Genomic DNA, 18,007 nt, shown 5'->3' with positions numbered 1-18,007 from the left:
CCAGACGCCCAACGCCCCCCTCCTCCCGCAAGCCCGTCCCTCCCGTGAGTACGCGTGAGTACTTGCCATCGTCCGCAGCGCACATTCCATGTAGGTGGTGCTGCTGCAGCTTTGAGGGCGTCGCGCGTGCAGAGCAGCACGCAGCAGCATGCTTGGGCCAGGCTGGGGGCCTGGATGCTGCCTGCTGCCTGTCGCTGTCGCCCGCCCTGGGTCTGCCGTAACTGTCACTTTGGGAGCACCCTTCCCCCTGTTTCGGGGGCGCGTCGCGCACCACCCACACCACACGACACGGCGCACACGGCCCACGACTCTGCACCTCAATCCTTCATGCTCTCTCTCCTCTCGTCTCGTCTTTCTCTCTCTCTCGTCTCTAACCCCTTTCAGCTCGACTCGCTTCGCTGGACGAAGCAAACCTCGACTCTGGACGACTCTCGACTTCTCTCTTTAATCAAACATCGCATCCACCGACGTCTCCGTCTCTCAACTCGTCTCGACTCTCCCGGCGCAGGCGCCATCATCGACCCAGGCAGGTCATCACATTCCCTCAACAATGGCAATCTCCCCCGACTCGGCCGTCAAGCGCCAAGACGGCTCGCTGCACCTCGCGCCGTCCGACGCCGCAGTGGGCACGCCGCTCAGCAACGTCCCCTCCGACGTCGCATTCACCGGCGCCAACGTCGGCACACCGCTCCAGGCCACGCCCACCGCGCACGTCGGCACCCCGCTCAACGCCAACCCCACCGGCGGCGTCGGCACCCCGCTCGCCGTCACGGCCACTGGTGGCCCCGCGCCGAGCCAGGCCTGGAACCAGACCAAGTATGAGATCGAGCACCAGGCATACCTCGATGGTGAGTTGTCTGAGGGGGTGGACGAGTCGGTGGCGCACGCCTTGCCGCAGGGGTGGATGACGCCGGCGCCCAATGCGGTGGTGGTGACGACGGCGCGCGCACAAACCCTCGGATTCTCCTATCTCGGGGGCGTGAGCGCGCGGTGAAGCCGCAAACACGGCGAGCATTGTATCCCTCGCCCCTGCTCCACCGGCCGCTCCCACTGCGCCAACACACAGCGCGCACTCGCGCTCGCGCTTCGCGCTCGCACTCGCATCGCTAACACCGCCCAGAGGTCACCCCCCGCAACCTCATGATCGCCTGCACCGCCCTCCTCGGCGTCCTCATCCTCATCTCCCACCCCCGCTTCCTCGCCCGCCTCTTCTCCTCGGTGCACCGCCGCAAGGCCGCCCGCGCCGAGGCGGCATCCCGCCCCGCCTACGCCTTCGACATGGAGACCGCAAAGGTGCTCGCAACGCACCAGCAGCTCCAGGCCGCGGCCACCCGCGAACGCGTCGTCGCTGGCGGCGACCTCGACCGCGGATGGATCCTCAAGAAGGGCTCGGCCGGGCGCCGCGCCCATGTCGGCGGTGCCGACGCCGTCTTCGCAAACGACGACAATGACCCGTTCGCATCCGCCAGCCACGACCCAAACGCCCCGATGAACGTGCTCCTTTCGCCCCCGCCCCACATTGTGCCCCTGGCTAGCAGACTGCCGTTTGCGCGCTGGCTCGAGGCCGCGCCGTTCTCGCGCTTGCCGTCGTTCGCGGCCACCCGCGCCAATGTCATGACCATCACCGTCATCGTCATCTACATCTTCTTCTGCGTCTTTGCCCTCGCTTACCAGTCGCGTGTGCTCCCCCCGAAGAAGGGCCACGGCTACGGCAACGACTTCCAGCGCTCTGGCCTCGTCGCCATGTCGCAGATCCCTGTCGCCATCGCCCTTGGTGTCCGCGGCAACATTATCGGTCTCACCGTCGGCAAGGGCTACGACCGCCTGCGCATCTTCCACAAGGTCGTCGGCCGCATCGTCTTCATCGGCTCACTCCTCCACACGGTGCTGTACATGCACAAGTTCTACAAGCTCGGCAAGCTCGCATCCATGTCGGCCCAGCCCATCATGATCTACGGCTATGTCGCGTTCGCCGGCGCGTGCCTGCTCGTCGTGTCGTCGCTCCCTGTTTTCCGCCGCGCCATGTACAGCACGTTCCAGCAGTGCCACTTCCTCGGCGTCCTGGCCATGCTCGTCGGCCTCGGCCTCCACGTCCCCATCGCCAAGCCGTGGATGATTGCGTCGGCCGCAATCTACGCCTTCTCCATGGTCATGTCGGCGTTCAAGACGCGCTTTGCCCGCGCCGAGCTCGTCGCCGTCGGCGGCTGCACCACCACCCTCATCACGATCCCCGAGCTCACCACTGGCTGGCGCGCCGGGCAGCACGTCCGCCTCCGTGTCTTTGGTATCGGCGTGTCCAAGATCTTCGAGGCCCACCCGTTCACCATCGCCTCGGCTCCCGACTCTGGCGGCCTTGTCCTCATGGCCAAGGCTGTCGGCGACTGGACCGAAGCGCTGTACGAGCTTGCTGCGTCGGGGGAGGGCGCGCAGCGCGACACGTCTGACCCCGAGCTGGGTGTTTGGAAGCGCCGTGCCATGGTCATGGTCGAGGGCCCGTACGGCGGCCTTGGTCACACCCTCCCGACTTCGTTCTCGTCGCTCATTCTCATGGCCGGTGGTTCGGGCATCACCCACTCTCTCGCCCTGGCCCAGGACATTATCCAACGCTCGCCCTCTGGCGTCGTCGCCGCACGCACCGTCGACCTCGTCTGGGTTGTCCGCGTCGAGCAGACGGCCCGCGCCATCCTTCCGTCCATCACGGCTCTCGTCTCTCAAGCCCGTGCATGGGAGCGCAAGGCCCTCGCCGCGCGCAAGCGCCGCAAGGATGTTGCCATGCCGACTGCCCTGCGTGTGCACATCTTCGTCACCCGCGTCCCCCACTCTTCGCCCCTCACTCTGGTTCCCGGCGGACACGACCGCTACTCGCGCGAAAAGGCCCCCAAGCTGCATCCCTCGTCGCATGGCCACGGTCGCAGCGACAGCGCCGACAGCACGAGCGACAACGGCGAAACGGTCGACGCGCACGCGTGGCGCAGCAACGACGGCCACGGATCATCCGACGGCGGCCACGGCAACGACATTGAACTCGAAAAGTACGCCGACTGGTCTGACGAGGGTCACGGACATGTCAATGTCGTGTACACTCAGGCGCAGACGGCGGAGCGGGGCCAGGTTGGGACCGATGTGCCCATCGACAACATGACGGCTTGGCCTGCTGGCGGCGCTGCTTCGCGCCCTGCCCCGGCGCCCGCCACTGCCGCTGAAAAGGAGCGTGCCGACTGGCTGGTCCGCAACGCGTCGATTGGCAAGGTCGCCATGCTCCGTGCCCGCCGCACCGACCCCAACGAGCCCATGTCGAGCCTGACTGCGTACCGCGGCCGCCCCGAGGTGTCGTCGATTCTGTGCTCGGTTATCGACGAGTCGATCAGCCGTCACGGGCGCGTCATGACCGAGCCGAGCGGTGTGTTTGTGTCTGCGTGCGGACCCGAGCACCTGGTCAACGACTCGCGCGATGCGGTGCGCGGTGTTGCGCCGTGGAAGCGGACTGCCGTCGGCGGTGTCGACTTTGAGTCCGAGTTCTTTGGCTTCTAGGTGTGGGAGCTTCATGTGTATCGTCCATTCGCCGCCGCGGCGGCGGCACTGTCATTCATTGCATGTTTGTACCAATAGCATGGAGTATTATTACTGTGCGGGGGTAGCGGCAGCGCTAGCGGTGTGGGGTTGGGGGTGGTGGGGTTGAGGATGGAGGCACGACGAGGAGCACCGGGCGGGTCGAGGCTTTGTAACGGAGGCCCAGTCTGTCCGCGGCCGTATCGTCGTGCGTGTGGGAGTAGCCGCGAGTTGCCGTGTGCGTGTGCTAGGTGAGCTCGTGTGCGTCACGGGTCTGACGAGGGAGCGACGACGAGTGGCAGGTGTGCCGCGGCTCGCCCGCCCTGCCCCTGCCTCGACGAACGCCGAACGACGACGCCGCGGCCGGCATCTTCGGCCAACTCCGGGCCACCGGCACGGCACACCTGACTTGTCTTTCCCCACACCCTCGTCCCCAGCATCAGGTGGTACTGAACCACGACGACCGGGTACGGTACGGTACGGTGCATACGGGGCGATTATAGCAGCGGACGCGGGCAGCTCGACGTTGCTCCATCTCTCTGATCTGATCCACTAGCAAAATGCCCATCAGACGTTCTATGGACGAGGGTGAGTCGCTGCTAGCTGTTCAGTCTTGCTCGCGCGCTGACGCGCGCTCGCAGTCGACGCGATCCTCACGCGCCCCGGGTCGCTGTTCGAGCTCACGACCTTCCAGCACCCGTGCGGTGCGATCGTGAAGAACTACAAGAATGTGAGTTGCGGGCTGGGCCGGGGGTGTAGGGGATACAGGTCTCGAGCGAGGGAGGGCTTCTGGCTGTCTCCGGGGGAGGGCGCTGTGTCGTGGACCGTCTCCGGGGACGCTCCTCCGCCGCCCCGGGGTCTCTCCCGGAGCAGGCCCCTCCCCGCTGCCCGCTGCCCAGGAAGCGGCCCCCCGCCCCCGCCGCTCGCTCGCTATCGCTCGCTGACCCCCAGTCCCCGCCCAACCACCGCGCCTTCATCGAGGCCCAGCTCAACAAGTTTGCCGACCGCGTCTTCCTCAGCAGCTCGAACGATGGCCCCGGCCGCCAGCGCCTCACGTACAAGCAGGCGCATGACGCGTCGGTGCGCCGCGCTGCGTGGCTGCGGAGCAAGGGCGTGGGTGTCGGCACGCGGGTTGCGCTCGCCGGGCAGAACAGCAACCAATGGGTGATCAACTGGATCGCGCTGCACTACCTCGGCGCGGTGCCGGTGTACGTCAACACGACGCTCACGCTCGAAGCCAACATCCACTGCCTCGCGCTCGCCGAGCCCCGCCTCGTCCTCGTCGACGCCGAGAACGCAGGCGTCTTCGGCGCAGTGCGCGACCAGCTGACGGTGCACTACGTCGGCGAGCTGTACGCGTGGGCGCCGACCACGGGCCTCCCTCCGGCCGTGCGCGCCGCCGTGCCCGAGATCGACGAGTCCACGGTCACGCCCGCCCTGCTCAACTCGGTCATCTGGGGCGCGGGGCTCGAGGGCCTCGGGCCCGCGTCGGACGGCACCATCCTCTTCACGTCGGGCACGACGGGCCTGCCCAAGGCTGTTATTTCGACCCAGGCCGCCGGGCTGCACAACGTCATCTCGGGCATGGTTAGTGAGTGTGCTGCGGGGTCGTGCTGGAGATTGGGGGCGAGTGGGGATTGTGCTGACGCTGTCCTCTTTCTTCTGGCTGTCTCACTGACTTGCCGTGTCTCGCTCTTCCTTTGCGTGTCTCACCTCACTGGCCTCGCCCCGCCTCGCACCCTCGCTTCGCTCGGGTTCACTCGCAGGCGGCGCCCGCGCCCTCCTCCGCGAAGGCAAGATCAACGACCCGGCAGAGATCCCGCCGCCGGCACAGCAGCCCTCGACCCTCCTCGTCGTGCCCCTCTTCCACTCGACCGGCGGCCAGGCGTGGCTCATGCGCATGCTCGGCGTCGGCGGCAAGCTCACCTTTATGGGCCGGTGGAAGGTGCCCGAGGCGATCAAGATTATCACGAGCGAGGGGGTCAACATGCTCGGCGGGTGAGTGGCGGCGTGGGGTGTGGTGTAGGTGTGGCGCTGACGCTGACGCTTGCTCCTCCGCGTTGTATCTGGTATCGTGTCGCACACCTCGCCTCGCTCCGCTCGGTTCGGTTTGCAGCGTCCCCGCAATCCCCGTCGCCATCATCAACCACCCCGACCTCCCCAAGTCGCAAGTCTTCTCGACCATCTCGTACGGCGGCGCGCCGTCGCCCGACCGCCTCGTCAGCGACATCCACTCCAAGTGGCCCAACGCAATGGTGTAGGTGTTGAGCCTGGTGACGACCTGGCCCCACTAACACCCCCAGGATCAACGGCTGGGGCATGACCGAGACCTCGGCGCTCCACTGCGCGCTCGGCGGCATCGACCTGGCCGAGCACCCCAACTCGTGCGGCCGGCCCGTGCCCTGCGGCGAGGTCAAGATTGTCGACGCCGAGACCAAGCAGGAGGTGGCGCCAGGTGCCGTCGGCGTCATCCTCGCGCGCGGGCCCAACGTCATGACAAAGTACCTCGGCAACCCTAGTGCGTCCGAGGCGTCATCTAGCCATGTGGCACTACTGACCCCCATCCAGAAGCAACCGAGGAGACGCTCGACGCCGACGGCTGGCTCGACACGGGCGACATGGGCCGCCTGGACGCTGACGGCTTCCTGTACATTGTCGACCGGGCCAAGGACATCATCATCCGCGGCGGCGAGAACATTTCGAGCGTCGAGATCGAGTCGGCGCTGTACCTCGACGACCGTGTGGCCGAGGCCGCGGCCGTGCCCGTGCCCGACGATGCGCTGGGCGAGCTTGTCGCGGCGATTGTCTCGCTCCGCCCGGGAGCGTCGGCGACGGGGGCGTCGATCCGCGACGCGGTGGCGCACCGGCTCCGACGACACGCGCGGCCCGTGCTGGTGGTTGTGCATCACGAGCTGATCCGTAAGTGGGGTGTAGGGGCAAAACTGACGTCGCAGCGCGCAACGGCAACGGCAAGGTCATCAAGACCGAGTGCAAGGAGATTGTCGTCGCGGCGTGGGAGAAGGAGAAGAAGGCGCCTCGGGCAAAGCTCTAACAGCTCGCTCGCCTGCCCTGTAGCGTTGGCCTCATGCATTGTATCAGACTGATTGACCCAGCACTGAGGACTGACCGGCGTGAGCCGAGACTCGGCACCGTGACCTGCGAGCGGCGCCTAGGCGATGGACTTTGTGCCGTCGTGCGCGAGCACGGGGATGCCGTCGGCTCCGACCTTTGCGTCTGCCCCCTTATCCTCGCCGTCTTCCTCCCTCGCGCCGCGCGCCTGGTCCCGCCTGTGCAGAAAGAAAACCAGCACCAACAGCCCCAGCGCGACAATATTAAACGCAAACGTCGTCGGGAAGCCCTTGCGGAAGCTCGGCGCATCCGTCTGCTTGAAGATGAGCAGCGGGATCCAAGCGTTCATGGCGTACTGGAGCCCGTTACTGAGGCTGATGACGAGCGCGCGCTCGAGCGGGTCAGCGCTGCAGATCTCGTTCCACCAGCTAAAGATGACGGCGGTGACGAGCGGGCTCGACGCGACGAGGAACGCGGCCTGCTTTAGCCTGAGGGACGCGGGCCAGAACGCCAGCACGCCGGTCGGGAACAGGCCCCAGGTGAGCGGGCCGAGCGTAAAGCCCGCCCGGGAGCCCGTGTAGTCGCTCCCGAAGCCCCACGCGAGGATTGACACGGCGCCGATGACGCTCGTGAATGTCGGCAGGATGTTGACCAGCTCGATCGAGTACTTCTTCGTCGATTCTGCGGGTGTGAGCTAACTCCCTACTCGCCTGGGCGCTGCGCCCAGCCCCACGCCACCCACTCAGCCAGATGCCAAAGTACCCGGCGTCCTGGAGCGCGAGCCCGTAGAAGATGTACGTGAGGGGGAGGACGTAGACGTGCCACCCGGCCGCGACGCGCGCCAGGACCGCGAGGTTGATATTGCCGTCGGTCTGGGCGCGCCTCGCCCTCGCGACCCGCTCGCGCGCGAGCTCGACCTCCGCCTCGGTCAGCCACCAGCGCTTCCTCCCGGTGCTCGGATAGTCGGGTAGGAGCGCCCACACAAGCAGCCCGCACGGCAGCGTGATGACCCCGCAGATGATGTACAGCCACCGCCAGCCGCCGAGCCCGTGCGTCCCGTTCAGTGTCTTGTACACCGCCGCCTGGAGGTAGCCCGCGAACGCGGACCCGGCCGGCGCAGTGAAGTGGAATATCGCCGTGCGCTTGGCCAGCTCGGTCGGCGTGTACCACGACCCGAGGAGGAAGAGGCCGACGGGGAAGAAGGCGCTCTCGGTCACACCGACCATGAAGCGCAGGGCGTACATCGTGTTGGTGTTGTGCGCGCCGGCCTGGGCGAACGTGAAGACGGCCCACGCGACCTCGCACCCGCCGAGCCAGAGGCTGGGGCGGACCTTTTGCACGATCAGCGTCGAGGGGACCTGCATGAGCGCGTAGGCTGCCGTGTAGAGCGACTGGGCGTAGCTGCGGGGTGAGCCGCCGCCACAGCGCTCGCCGACTGCCTCCGGCAGCCGGCCTCACTCACGTATACTGGTTCCCATACCACCCCAGCTCCTCCCGCATCCCCGACACATACGCGTTGGTGATATTGCTCTGGTCGAGATACTTGTTGAAAAAGCCGAGGCAGAGGCACGTGAGCATGGCCACGTCGAGCTTGAACAGCAGCCGCCGCTCCGCCGGCGACTTGAGGTGCGTGTCCGTGTCCCAGACGTGTGAGAGGAATGCGTCTTTGAGCGAGCGCTTGGGGGCGGGGGCGGGGGCGGCGTCGCCCACCTCCGCGGCAGCGTGCTCGTCCTTGTCCTTCGTGTCCGGCATGACTGTGGTTGGGGATGACCAGCGCACTAGCAAGCATTTATGTGCCACCGCCCCGCCACGCCCGCGCCAGTTCGGCCCGTGCCGACACGCCCAAAGCCCACGACGTCAGATATTGTCATCGCCCAGTAGATAAGGCGAACCACACCCAAGTGGCCGCGTCAGGCCAGTCGCCGACGTGCCTTGGCGCAGCAGGAATAGCGGGCGCACAGGCGACAAGCGGCGCCAAGGCGGGGGTGGGGGCTGAAACCAGTGGCACAGAGCACGACAGGTCGGTCCGTAGGGGCTGACCGGGCCGGACCGTGCGGTCGACCTCGGACATGGCCGGGTGCTGGCGCTGGCGCGCTGGGGATGGCGATGGCGATGGCGATGGCGGTATTGACCGACTCGCTGGTGCGGCGGCGCGTCATCGGGGCTGATGCGGCAGCCAGCACGATAGAGTGGAGGTGGCGGGAGCCACTGCGCCGCACGCGACCTGCGAGCTCGACCCGTCGGCCGAGAGCCGCGCGGAGCTCGCGGCCTCGGAGCTCGCAGCGCCGAGCTCGGGGGTCGCCTGCCCTTCTGCCTAGCCGCGAGGTGCGGCGGTCGATCGGCGACTTTCGCCACGTCTCACCACCGCCCGCGCTGGACTCGGTCGTCTCCGCCTGCTGCGCAGGCCAAGAGACTGGCCGGCTGCAACCGCCTGCGCATAGCTTGCCACGAACAACGATGCGCTTCTCCACACCCCGTACATGCTACAGATCCGACACCTCACTCCTCATCCTCGCCCCCACCCCTCCCCTCCCTCCGCTTCTCCTTGGCCTGCTTGACAATCGCCTTTCTATCCTTGCGCGGCAGCGCCGGCTGCTCCTTCGTCGCGTTGACCATCGCCGTCGCCTCTTGCGCCTTGAACCCCGCGTCGGTCGCGCGGTCAGTCGCGAGCGTCGCGCGCTCGGTCGCCACGTTGGCCTTCTCGCCCTCCTTGGCAGCCTTGGCTAGCTCCTTCTTCGCCTTCTTGGTCGCACTCCGCGCCGACCGCCGCGAAAAGTACCCGTTCGCCTTGGCCGTCTTGGTGCCCGCCTTGGCCGTCGCCTTCTGCGCCTTGAGCGTCGCGTGCGACGCCTTGGTGTGCGCCGCTGCCGCGACGATCGTCTCGCGCTGCGCCACGTCCCGCGCCTTTTGCGCGCGCGAGACTGCAGAGTTGGCGTTGGCCGTGAGCGACCGGCTGCCGCGCTCCGGGGGCAGCAGGCGCATCCACCACCCGCCCTCGCGCCACTTCTTGAGGATGACCTGGTCCGCGTCGCTCAGCGCTCTGGCTTCGTTCTCCCGCGCGTTCCGGTCGTACGCCTTGCGCCGCTGGTTGACGAGCACCATCGAGGTCATGGCATTGAACCTCTCGAGGATACGCGAATTAGCCTCTGGCGTTAGGGCCTTGGCAGCCTCCTCGGAGATGGCGATTCGCGGCGTGCGCTGGATCCGGTCGGGGACGTTGACGTCCATGTTTGCGCGAATGTGCTTGTCCGCACCCTTGTACGTGTTGACGAAGAGCCCCATGACGCCAGTCGAGGGCCGGGCCCAAACGTTGAGGACTGGGTGGTTAGTTGAGCTACCTGGGAAGATGCGCAACTCACAAGCCTTGCCCATGCCGCCGGCCAGACCAAGATACCCCTGTACGTCAGCACATCCCAGCCATCAGCACCCACTCCTGTCCTCCAGCCGTCGTAGGGGTCGGTCCATAGCCCCGTGAGGGCGTCCAGGCCGCCATAGCCGAGGTCCTTGAAGCCCTCACGGACACCAGTCCCGAAGGAATCAATGTGCCCTCGCTCGCGGACACGCGAGTTGATGATGCGAGGGACGTTGTCGCTTCCGTGGTAGAGGGCTGGCGCAATGTCGCCGAACGCTGGGCGTGAGCTGGGCTCGCTCCGCTAACCTACCCTTTGGAATCCCAACACCGAATGAGCGCGCTCCCTTTTTCTGCGGCGTGTCAGCTGAGAGGCTGATGTCCGTCGGTCAGCTGCTCACAGGATCGTAGAACATCTGCGACGAGGCAGTGATCAGCTTCGTCATGACACTGAACAGTGCCTGCGTCGTCGCCGTGACGGGGTCGGCGTAGGATCGAGACGTGAGATACTCGCTAGGCCCTGCGTGGGTTAGCATAGTCACTTGGATGTAACCCACGGTTCGGAGCCAGGTCCTTCCACTGCAGGGCGCCACCAGCGACCAGCACACCAGCCGCCTCGTCCGACAGCCGCAGCCGGTACTTGCGGTTCCACCACGATGCCACCTTGTCCGGGTTGATGTCGCAGCGCATGACATGGAGGGGAAGGTACCGGTGGACGCTGTCAACGCCCTTGAGGGTTCCGTCCTCCGAGCAGATCTTGCGCCCGATACGTTGGGCAGCACGCTTGGCGCTCTTGGAGTGTGCAAACTCGATGGCCGCGGCGAGGTTGTCCTTTGTCAGCTTCTTGTGCGGGATGGGCGGTGGGCCTGCCCCGGCGCTGGCGACGGCGTCGCCCCAGAACCTGCGTGGGTCAGCATGAAGATGAGAGTGACACCCACTTCTGGTCGCCGAAGAAGGGCACGATGATAGTTGGCAGGCCGCAGCGCAGGCCAGCCGTCGTGGTGCCAGCTCCGCCGTGGTGACACACTGCGGAAATCTTGCCGTCGGCAAACAGCCAGTCGTGAGGGAGATCGCCTGTGTGGGTTAGCCAAGCCTGGGTTTCTTACCCACCCTTGATAATGAAGATGCTGTCGGGAACGTCGACGCCGCCGAGGTCGGACCAGCCAGCGCTGATACACGCGCGAACTCCGGTCTGCTTCACTGCCTCGATGATGACCACTGGGTAGGTGAGCGTCTGTCGCAGTTGGACACCTACTAGTCAGCTTCATTGGGTTCTTTACGACGATGGATCCAAAGCCAATGTACATCGGCGGTGGTCCGGCCTTGAGGAACTTCATGAGCGCCGGGTCCGGGTCGTACTTGACTTCGCCAGAAGGAAGGGAGAAGAAGCCCACGACGTCGATGTTATCTCTCCAGTCGTCGGGCTTGGGAAGCAGCCACGTGCTGTACCCGTAGATGAAGGGAACGCGCATTCGGTGCGTGGCCAGGGGGCCGGTCAGCACGCTGAGCGGGTACAGGTCGAGCGTGTCGACGCGGAACTCGTTGATAATGTCGCCGAGGCCCTGCCACATGCTGATGGTGAGCAGGTACTTCCGAAGCGGCGTCCACCTACAGTGTGTCTGCCATTGCGTAACTGAGGAAGTTGGTCATTCCAGGCTCGGCGTTCGAGTTCTGGACGTTGACGAGCGGCTGGGGATGTCAGTCAAGCCTCTTCAAATGTCCACCAGCCAACTCACATGCGAGAAGTCGCGATTTGGAGACCACGGCATAGCTGTGAAGTTAGCAGTGCCCAACTTGCTCCAACTCGGCACTCACTGAACGACATGATGAGGGGCAGACCGAGCGCCTCGGCAACGTGCACATGGGCAAACGACGGGGGGTTGCTGATAATCGCGTCGGCGGCAAACGGCCGCCCAGAGAAGTGTGGCTCATAGCACGAGTGGTAGAATCCCTCGAGCATCGTCCGCGTCATCTTGCGCTTGGAGCCAATCTCGCCAGACTTGATCGACTCGAAGCCGGGCATGAGGCCGGGGTCTAGCCGTCAGCGCTGCGCACCCTGCCACTCACTCTTGACCATGTACGCCATCAGCTCCTTGGGGTCGCCGCCGACGTCGAAGAACTCGAGCCTGCCGAAGAGCGGCTTGCCCTTCTCGTCAAACTTGCCCTCGAGGCGCTCGTTGGCGTCCTCAACGAACGCCTTGAACGGCGGGTGGGTCGCGATGCGGACGCGGTGCCCGCGCGCCTCGATCAGCCTCAGCGCGAGCGCGAGGTACGGCTGCACGTCGCCCCGCGAGCCGACCACGAAGATGACGATCGACATGGGCGGGCACTCGCCCTCGAGGAGGCCGAGGCTGCGGGGCGGGTAGCTCGGCACGGGCTCGGCGTCCGAGTCCGAGTCGGTGTCCTCCCACTCGTCCTCGGCCTCGGTCTGCGCGCGTTTGTTCTCGTACGCGACGCCCACCTCGCCCTTCTCGTACGCTGGCGCCCTGCCCTGCGGCGCCTGGCTCTCATCGTAGTCTGGGCTCTGGTCGTCCTGCTGGTACCATGGCGAGTTCTTGTGGTCGCGTTTGTCGACCGCTTGGTCTTCAAAGTCGGCCAGGTTGGGCAGGGCCGGCATCTCGCCCTTGACGTTGAACCACACGTCGACGAGGCCATCCTCGCGCCCCGCAGCGCGCGTGTCGAGGACTTCGGACTGAGCGAGGAGCTCGACGCCGAGCGCGTCTGACTGTCAGCTGGAACCAGACCATGTACTCACTCGACTCTCCGGCGCTGTTCGTCCGGCTGAGCGGCTCGTGGGCGGGGTAGTCGCTCGGCCCGGTAGGCGGCGCGAGCCCTTGCAACTGAGCGACGCGGTCATGGGGCGTCGTGGCCGAGAAGGACGAGGAGGTCGACTGGCGGTGGGGAAAGTTGGGCGCGGGCGCCGAGAAGGACGACGAGGTCGACTGGTGCGAGTCGCGATGCTGCAACTCGGGGTGCGTAACGATCCTGGGCGGAGACTGCAGCGACGAGCGGGAGGAACCTGGGTCGTACAGCCCAGGTGAATTCACCGACGCTGCCGAGGTGCGGTGAGAGATCTCGGGCGCGACGAAGCCAGGCGCCTGGCGCAGCTGGCCAGGCGAGGCCGGCGCCGCGCCGGGCGGCAGGGGCGCCGAGTACGCCGCCGGGGCGGACGGCAGGTCCTTGTGCACACTGAGCACCGAGTTGGAGCGCGAGAGCTGGGGCTGCGGCTGCTGCTGCTGCTGCTCGCTGCTCGGCCCAGCCTGGCTGCTCACGCTCATCTGGCTGAGCCTGCGCCGCGCCTTCTCGAGCGCCGACTCGCGGCGCACCAGCCCGCTGCGGACCTCGTCGACGCGCGAGTACGAGGGGGGTGCGGGGGGCCCTCCGGCGGAGCCAGGCAGCGCGGGCAGCGGCGCATCCCGGTCGTACATGATGCGGCTGGTCCGCTGCGAGTTGACCGTCGGCGCGAGGGACGCGGTGGAGGGCGAGGGGGATGGCGCGTTGCTGTTGCTGTGCGGCGTGGGGTTGTGCGCACTTCCGCTGCGCGAGGGCCCGGCCATCGCTGGTGTTATCGGATGCGGGGGTGTGCTTGAAGAGAAGGATCAATCAACGGGCAAGATATGTTCTGCGTGTCTGGTGGGATCTCAGGCTGCGGGTTGCGTGGTGCTCCACTTCGGTCTGCGGGCCGAAGCTGTGCTCGCTTCTACCTGCTATTCACGGTAATCCCGACATCATCGTGCCATGCATGTTGCGACGGCCTTGAATGCGCTGGGAACTCTTGCTCCTGTCTGCGTGTCATTCATGCACGGAGCTCTGCAATGCGTACGCGTCGTTGCGAGTGTTGACTTTGCGATGGCACAGCGGTGCGGAATGGCGTCACGTCAGATCGGAGTCAGTATCGGTTCCTAGTCGACGCGGTCGGATCGACCGATCGACAACTACACCCGACTACGACTGCGACTTCGACGCCGACGCGGCCAACAACCCACCCGTTGATAACAGCAACGCCAATGGCACGATGACACAACATGACGCGCAGCACAGCATAAATACACACAGACTCCCCAAAAGTATGAGACAAGAACAACCGAATGTCCGATCCGAAGCCGAGCCCTACTCCTCGCCGAGCGCCGCCGGGACCTTGCCCTCCTCGACTGCTTTGGTCGCAGCCTCGCGGTAGGCCTCGAGCTCTGGCCGAATCGACTGGGGCGGCCCGTTGTCCGATCCCCACCCACCGAGCGAGAACCAAAGCGTGTTCTCAATGAAGAGGCGCTTGATGAACTCGGGGAAGGAAGCGGCGCAGATGGCCGGTCCAGCGAGCTCGTAACTCGAGTCCCAGTCATTCGGGTCGTTGGTGGTCTCTTCGTCGGCCTCCGGCTTGTCCTCAGGCTTGTCCTCCGCAGCATCGTTCTCAGCGCCGTCGGGCTTGACACCCTCCGCACCCTGGGCTTTGGGCTCATCCTCCTCGTCCTCGTCCTCGTCGTCGTCCCAAATCGGGTACCCGCTGATGACGGCCGTGGGCTTGCCCGGCTCCAACACAAGCAGCCAGAACACGCAGCTCTGCTGGTCGTTGAGGAAGCGGAGCCCCCGGGCATTGGAGGGTGCGCCCTTGATCTTGATCAACCGCGTTCCGAGGCTGAAGTAGCACGCAGTCGGGGTGGGGATGTTCTTGCCCTCCTTACGGTGGTTCCTGAAGAAGTCGATAAAGGAGGAGGGAAGCTCGAGGCCAAGAGTCGCAGCGGTCGCAATGTGCTTGTCGAGCAGCGCGTCGATGTTCTTCTCGTCGGCAAAGTGCATGTCTTCAATGTCTTCGTCCTCGGACTCCTCGTCAGAGCTGTCGGCAGTGTCGTTGGTGCCGTTGGCCTCGGTGCCGTTGGCCTCGGTGCCGTTGGCCTCGGTGCCGTTGGCCTCGGTGCCGTTGGCCTCGGTGCCGTTGGCCTCGGTGCCGTTGGCCTCGGTGCCGTTGGCCTCGGTGCCGTTGGCCTCGGTGCCGTTGGCCTCGGTGCCGTTGGCCTCGGTGCCGTTGGCCTCGGTGCCGTTGGCCTCGGTGCCGTTGGCCTCGGTGCCGTTGGCCTCGGTGCCGTTAGCCTCGGTACGGTTCGAGTGGCCGCTGGCCCCGTTGACGCCGTTGGCGGGCTCTGCTGGCACCAGTGCGCGGAGGAAGGCAAAGTCCTCCTCTGGAGTGACTGGTGGCAGGACGTCGTACGGGATGGTCGAGTAGGTTGTCCATCCTTTGATCTGCCAGAGGCCGCGGCTGCCGGCCGTGATCCAAGACTTTGGGAGGGTGGACATGGGGCTGTGTTGAAGTGGGATGGGAGAAAGCAAGTTGTGGGGTGACGGCCAGCGTTATATAGCCTAGAGTCGTCTTGGCAGAGCGCGCGCGCCGCCCACCTTCCTTGTTCGATGTTTCCGCGGTTGACGCGACTGCCCGCCCGCCCGCGTCACGCGTCAAAATGGCAACGGCGGTCATAGCGCCCAGTCGACAGCGGTTGAGGTAATCTAATCGACAACTGTGGGGCTCAAATAAAAAGACTACATAACCAAGCAATGTTCACAACCCTCCCCACGCCGTCTTCCTTCCTCCCACTTCCTCTCTACCCGTGCACTTCCAGCACCTTGACGAGCCCGAACGCAGCACCAGCAGCCAGACCACCAACAAGCAGCGTACTCACACAGCCCCACGCGTAGCCCCACACGCCGCCGCGCGCGCCGGTAAAGTACGTCTTGAACCCTCCAAACACAAACAACACGGCGCCCGCCACGACGGCCGAGTACAGCAGCCCGCGCGTGGCGCTGTGCACGAAGAAGTACGGGATGAGGGGGATGAGCCCGCCGATACAGTACGCGAGGCCGATGGTCGCCGCCGAGACCCACAGCCGCGAAAGGGGCACGGGCTCGAGGCCTTCCCCGAACTTGAGGAGGAACGCCGTCAGACCCGTGCGCCGCGCGTCCGCCGGGCGGCGGAACACGCCGAGCAGGCGTGTCCTCCCGGCCGGTGGGAGCTCGCCGCCCTCCTCAGCCCCCTCGCTCGCCCGCAACTCGGCGTACACTGCCCTCGTTGCCCGCGCGCCGACGCCCACCGGTCCTAGGATGGCCGAGACCTTGCGCTCGAGCTCCGAGTCGCACGCGCGTGCAGCGTTGGCGTGCGTCTGCGCCGCGAGGTAGCGGTAGTGGTCGAGCTCGGCCTTTGACGCGACTGGGGTGTCAGCGTAGCACTAAGGGAACTGTTCACGGAACCCTCCGAGCCCCATCGAGATGGCGCCGGCCATGAGCTCGGCCAGCCCGGCCGTGACGACCAGCTTGGGCGACCCGAGGCCCGAAAGGCCAGCCGTCAGCGCAAACGGCACTGTGAGGCCGTCGCTCAGACCGATGATTCTGCTGTCAGCGGCAGCGTCGGGGGCAACGCACAGGTCGCGCACCACTGCCGGGTTTACGAGATGGCGCTTGTCGTCGGCGACGAACTCCCTGCCTGAGGCGTCAGACGTCGTCTGCACAAGTCGGCTCACAGCATACTTCGCGGGTGGCAGCATCCGCATCGCACTTGCCTTTCGCGAGCTCGGCGCGTTGTGTCGGGTCAGATGTCGCGGGAGCAGTATGCCACACGACCCCCACAGCGGGCGCCGGCGCGCGAGGGCGGAGGGGTACAGCAGCCGCCGGTGTCGTCCCAGCCGTCGTGATCGCTAACGTCTTCTGGTTCATGTCGGTGGGGAGAGCCGCCACGGTCGCCTCGATCGTCCTTTATCGCTCGCTCGCCACGATGCAGCACTCTGCTGGTGTGTAATGCGCTGAACGCGATTGGTTGGGCTCCCCATCGTCTGAAACGGTTGCACACAGGCCACGCTGAAAGCGCCTACGGCCAAACAGGCATGGGCAGGGAGAGGCCCGAGCCACTCGGTGTGGTGGGGCGAGCTTGCCGGCGTCAGGGTGAGGACCACCCATAGAAGCGCCCCACAAACAACGGCTCAGCAGATCCATGAGGCACTTGAGCCGCGGAGTGGCATTGTCGCCTAACCTTCTGTATCGTACATACACGCCAGCGTTGCAAGTCACAAGGGTTATCGGTTGTCTCTGCAGCGCAGGCAGGCACCATCGCCCTCCCTCTGGCAGTGAAGAGTTTACATAAGCCTCAAACGCCGCAAACGCTCCGCTCACCTCCACCACCGCCGAGCCGAGATTGCACCGCGTGGTGCGGCGGGCAACTTGGAGTCGAGGCATCGAGCATCGGCGACGGATACGGCCTCGGTGCCGAGCGAGCACGACCTATAAGGTCTTGTCGTCTCCTCGTCACCCGCCCACCACCAGCAGCCATGTCCACCCCGACCTACACCATCGAAAAGCTCACGCGCGCCGACCTGCCGCGGCTAAGCGCGATCGGGCAAGCCGCCTTCGAGCACGACGCGCACACGCGCATGAAGATGCACGAGAAGGGCGTGACCGACCTCGGGTCCGAGCTCGAGCCGGCCGACTACCTCGAGCACCTGCTCTCCGACCCGGCCGTGCAGATGATCAAAGTGCTCGACGGCACGGGTACGATGGTGGGCTACTCGAACTGGCGGCTGAGCGGGGTGAGTAGTTAGTATCGACGCCGCTGACTTGCAGGCACGAGACCCCGACCCCGCGACGGCCCCCCTCGACGCGCCGGTATCCCACCCCGACCACCCTGTGCGCGAGTCCGACCCCCCGCTCGAGCAGATGCGCAACATCACGTCGGGGCACATGAACGGCCTGGCCGCGCGCGCAAACGACCGCCAGAGCTTCTTCTGTACCGGCATCTCTGTGGACCCGGCCACGCAGTCGCGCGGCGCGGGCTCGGCCATGATCGGGTGGGCGGCGGCCCAGGCGGACCGGTACAACGCGCGCTCGTGGGTTCACCTCAGCGACCATGCGGGCGGGGTGCGCGCGTTCGAGAAGCACGGGTATAGGGTCGTGAATCAGGTTACGGTCGACCTGGATGAGTACGCGCGCAAGGAGCATGACGGGACGTGGGGGACGTACACTTTCCGGTTTCTCGTGCGCGAGCCGCGAGGGGAGTAGCTGTTCGGG

The 18,007-nt window shown here is 66.0% G+C and overlaps 7 protein-coding genes across 7 annotated transcripts; 3 read left to right on the top strand and 4 right to left on the bottom strand.

The window, feature by feature from the left end:
* Positions 1-550: 550 nt before the first annotated feature.
* Q8F55_007255 (uncharacterized protein) lies at positions 551-3,531 on the top strand (the record flags this gene model as incomplete). The annotated part of the gene is made up of 2 exons (XM_069355693.1): positions 551-848; positions 1,121-3,531. 2 exons carry the CDS (start codon positions 551-553, stop codon positions 3,529-3,531), a joined length of 2,709 nt encoding a protein of 902 aa, XP_069207764.1.
* A 578-nt stretch (positions 3,532-4,109) lies between these two features.
* Q8F55_007254 (uncharacterized protein) lies at positions 4,110-6,601 on the top strand (the record flags this gene model as incomplete). Its single annotated transcript, XM_069355692.1, has 8 exons — positions 4,110-4,137; positions 4,191-4,279; positions 4,501-5,140; positions 5,316-5,547; positions 5,666-5,806; positions 5,853-6,067; positions 6,118-6,468; positions 6,504-6,601. The coding sequence occupies 8 exons, from the start codon at positions 4,110-4,112 to the stop codon at positions 6,599-6,601; spliced, it is 1,794 nt and encodes a 597-aa protein (XP_069207763.1).
* Positions 6,602-6,718: 117 nt separating this feature from the next.
* Positions 6,719-8,370, bottom strand: Q8F55_007253 (uncharacterized protein; the record flags this gene model as incomplete). Its single annotated transcript, XM_069355691.1, has 3 exons — positions 6,719-7,299; positions 7,361-8,019; positions 8,081-8,370. 3 exons carry the CDS (start codon positions 8,368-8,370, stop codon positions 6,719-6,721), a joined length of 1,530 nt encoding a protein of 509 aa, XP_069207762.1.
* Positions 8,371-9,117: 747 nt separating this feature from the next.
* On the bottom strand, positions 9,118-13,524 carry Q8F55_007252 (uncharacterized protein; the record flags this gene model as incomplete). The annotated part of the gene is made up of 14 exons (XM_069355690.1): positions 9,118-9,935; positions 9,978-10,014; positions 10,050-10,246; positions 10,281-10,320; positions 10,369-10,487; positions 10,525-10,868; positions 10,906-11,041; positions 11,078-11,185; positions 11,223-11,539; positions 11,580-11,656; positions 11,704-11,738; positions 11,783-12,001; positions 12,035-12,688; positions 12,723-13,524. 14 exons carry the CDS (start codon positions 13,522-13,524, stop codon positions 9,118-9,120), a joined length of 3,903 nt encoding a protein of 1,300 aa, XP_069207761.1.
* A 553-nt stretch (positions 13,525-14,077) lies between these two features.
* Positions 14,078-15,256, bottom strand: Q8F55_007251 (uncharacterized protein; the record flags this gene model as incomplete). The annotated part of the gene is made up of 1 exon (XM_069355689.1): positions 14,078-15,256. The coding sequence occupies one exon, from the start codon at positions 15,254-15,256 to the stop codon at positions 14,078-14,080; it is 1,179 nt and encodes a 392-aa protein (XP_069207760.1).
* Positions 15,257-15,558: 302 nt separating this feature from the next.
* On the bottom strand, positions 15,559-16,663 carry CCC1_2 (Protein ccc1; the record flags this gene model as incomplete). The annotated part of the gene is made up of 3 exons (XM_069355688.1): positions 15,559-16,160; positions 16,197-16,433; positions 16,471-16,663. 3 exons carry the CDS (start codon positions 16,661-16,663, stop codon positions 15,559-15,561), a joined length of 1,032 nt encoding a protein of 343 aa, XP_069207759.1.
* A 608-nt stretch (positions 16,664-17,271) lies between these two features.
* On the top strand, positions 17,272-17,998 carry Q8F55_007249 (uncharacterized protein; the record flags this gene model as incomplete). Its single annotated transcript, XM_069355687.1, has 2 exons — positions 17,272-17,529; positions 17,564-17,998. The coding sequence occupies 2 exons, from the start codon at positions 17,272-17,274 to the stop codon at positions 17,996-17,998; spliced, it is 693 nt and encodes a 230-aa protein (XP_069207758.1).
* Between the last annotated feature and the right edge of the window lie 9 nt (positions 17,999-18,007).

This window comes from Vanrija albida, assembly GCF_041260175.1.
Source record: "Vanrija albida strain AlHP1 chromosome Unknown contig_5, whole genome shotgun sequence".
Lineage (NCBI taxonomy): Eukaryota > Fungi > Basidiomycota > Tremellomycetes > Trichosporonales > Trichosporonaceae > Vanrija > Vanrija albida.
The sequence above is the reverse complement of the archived record's forward strand: the minus strand, read 5'-3'. Positions and strand labels throughout refer to the sequence as shown.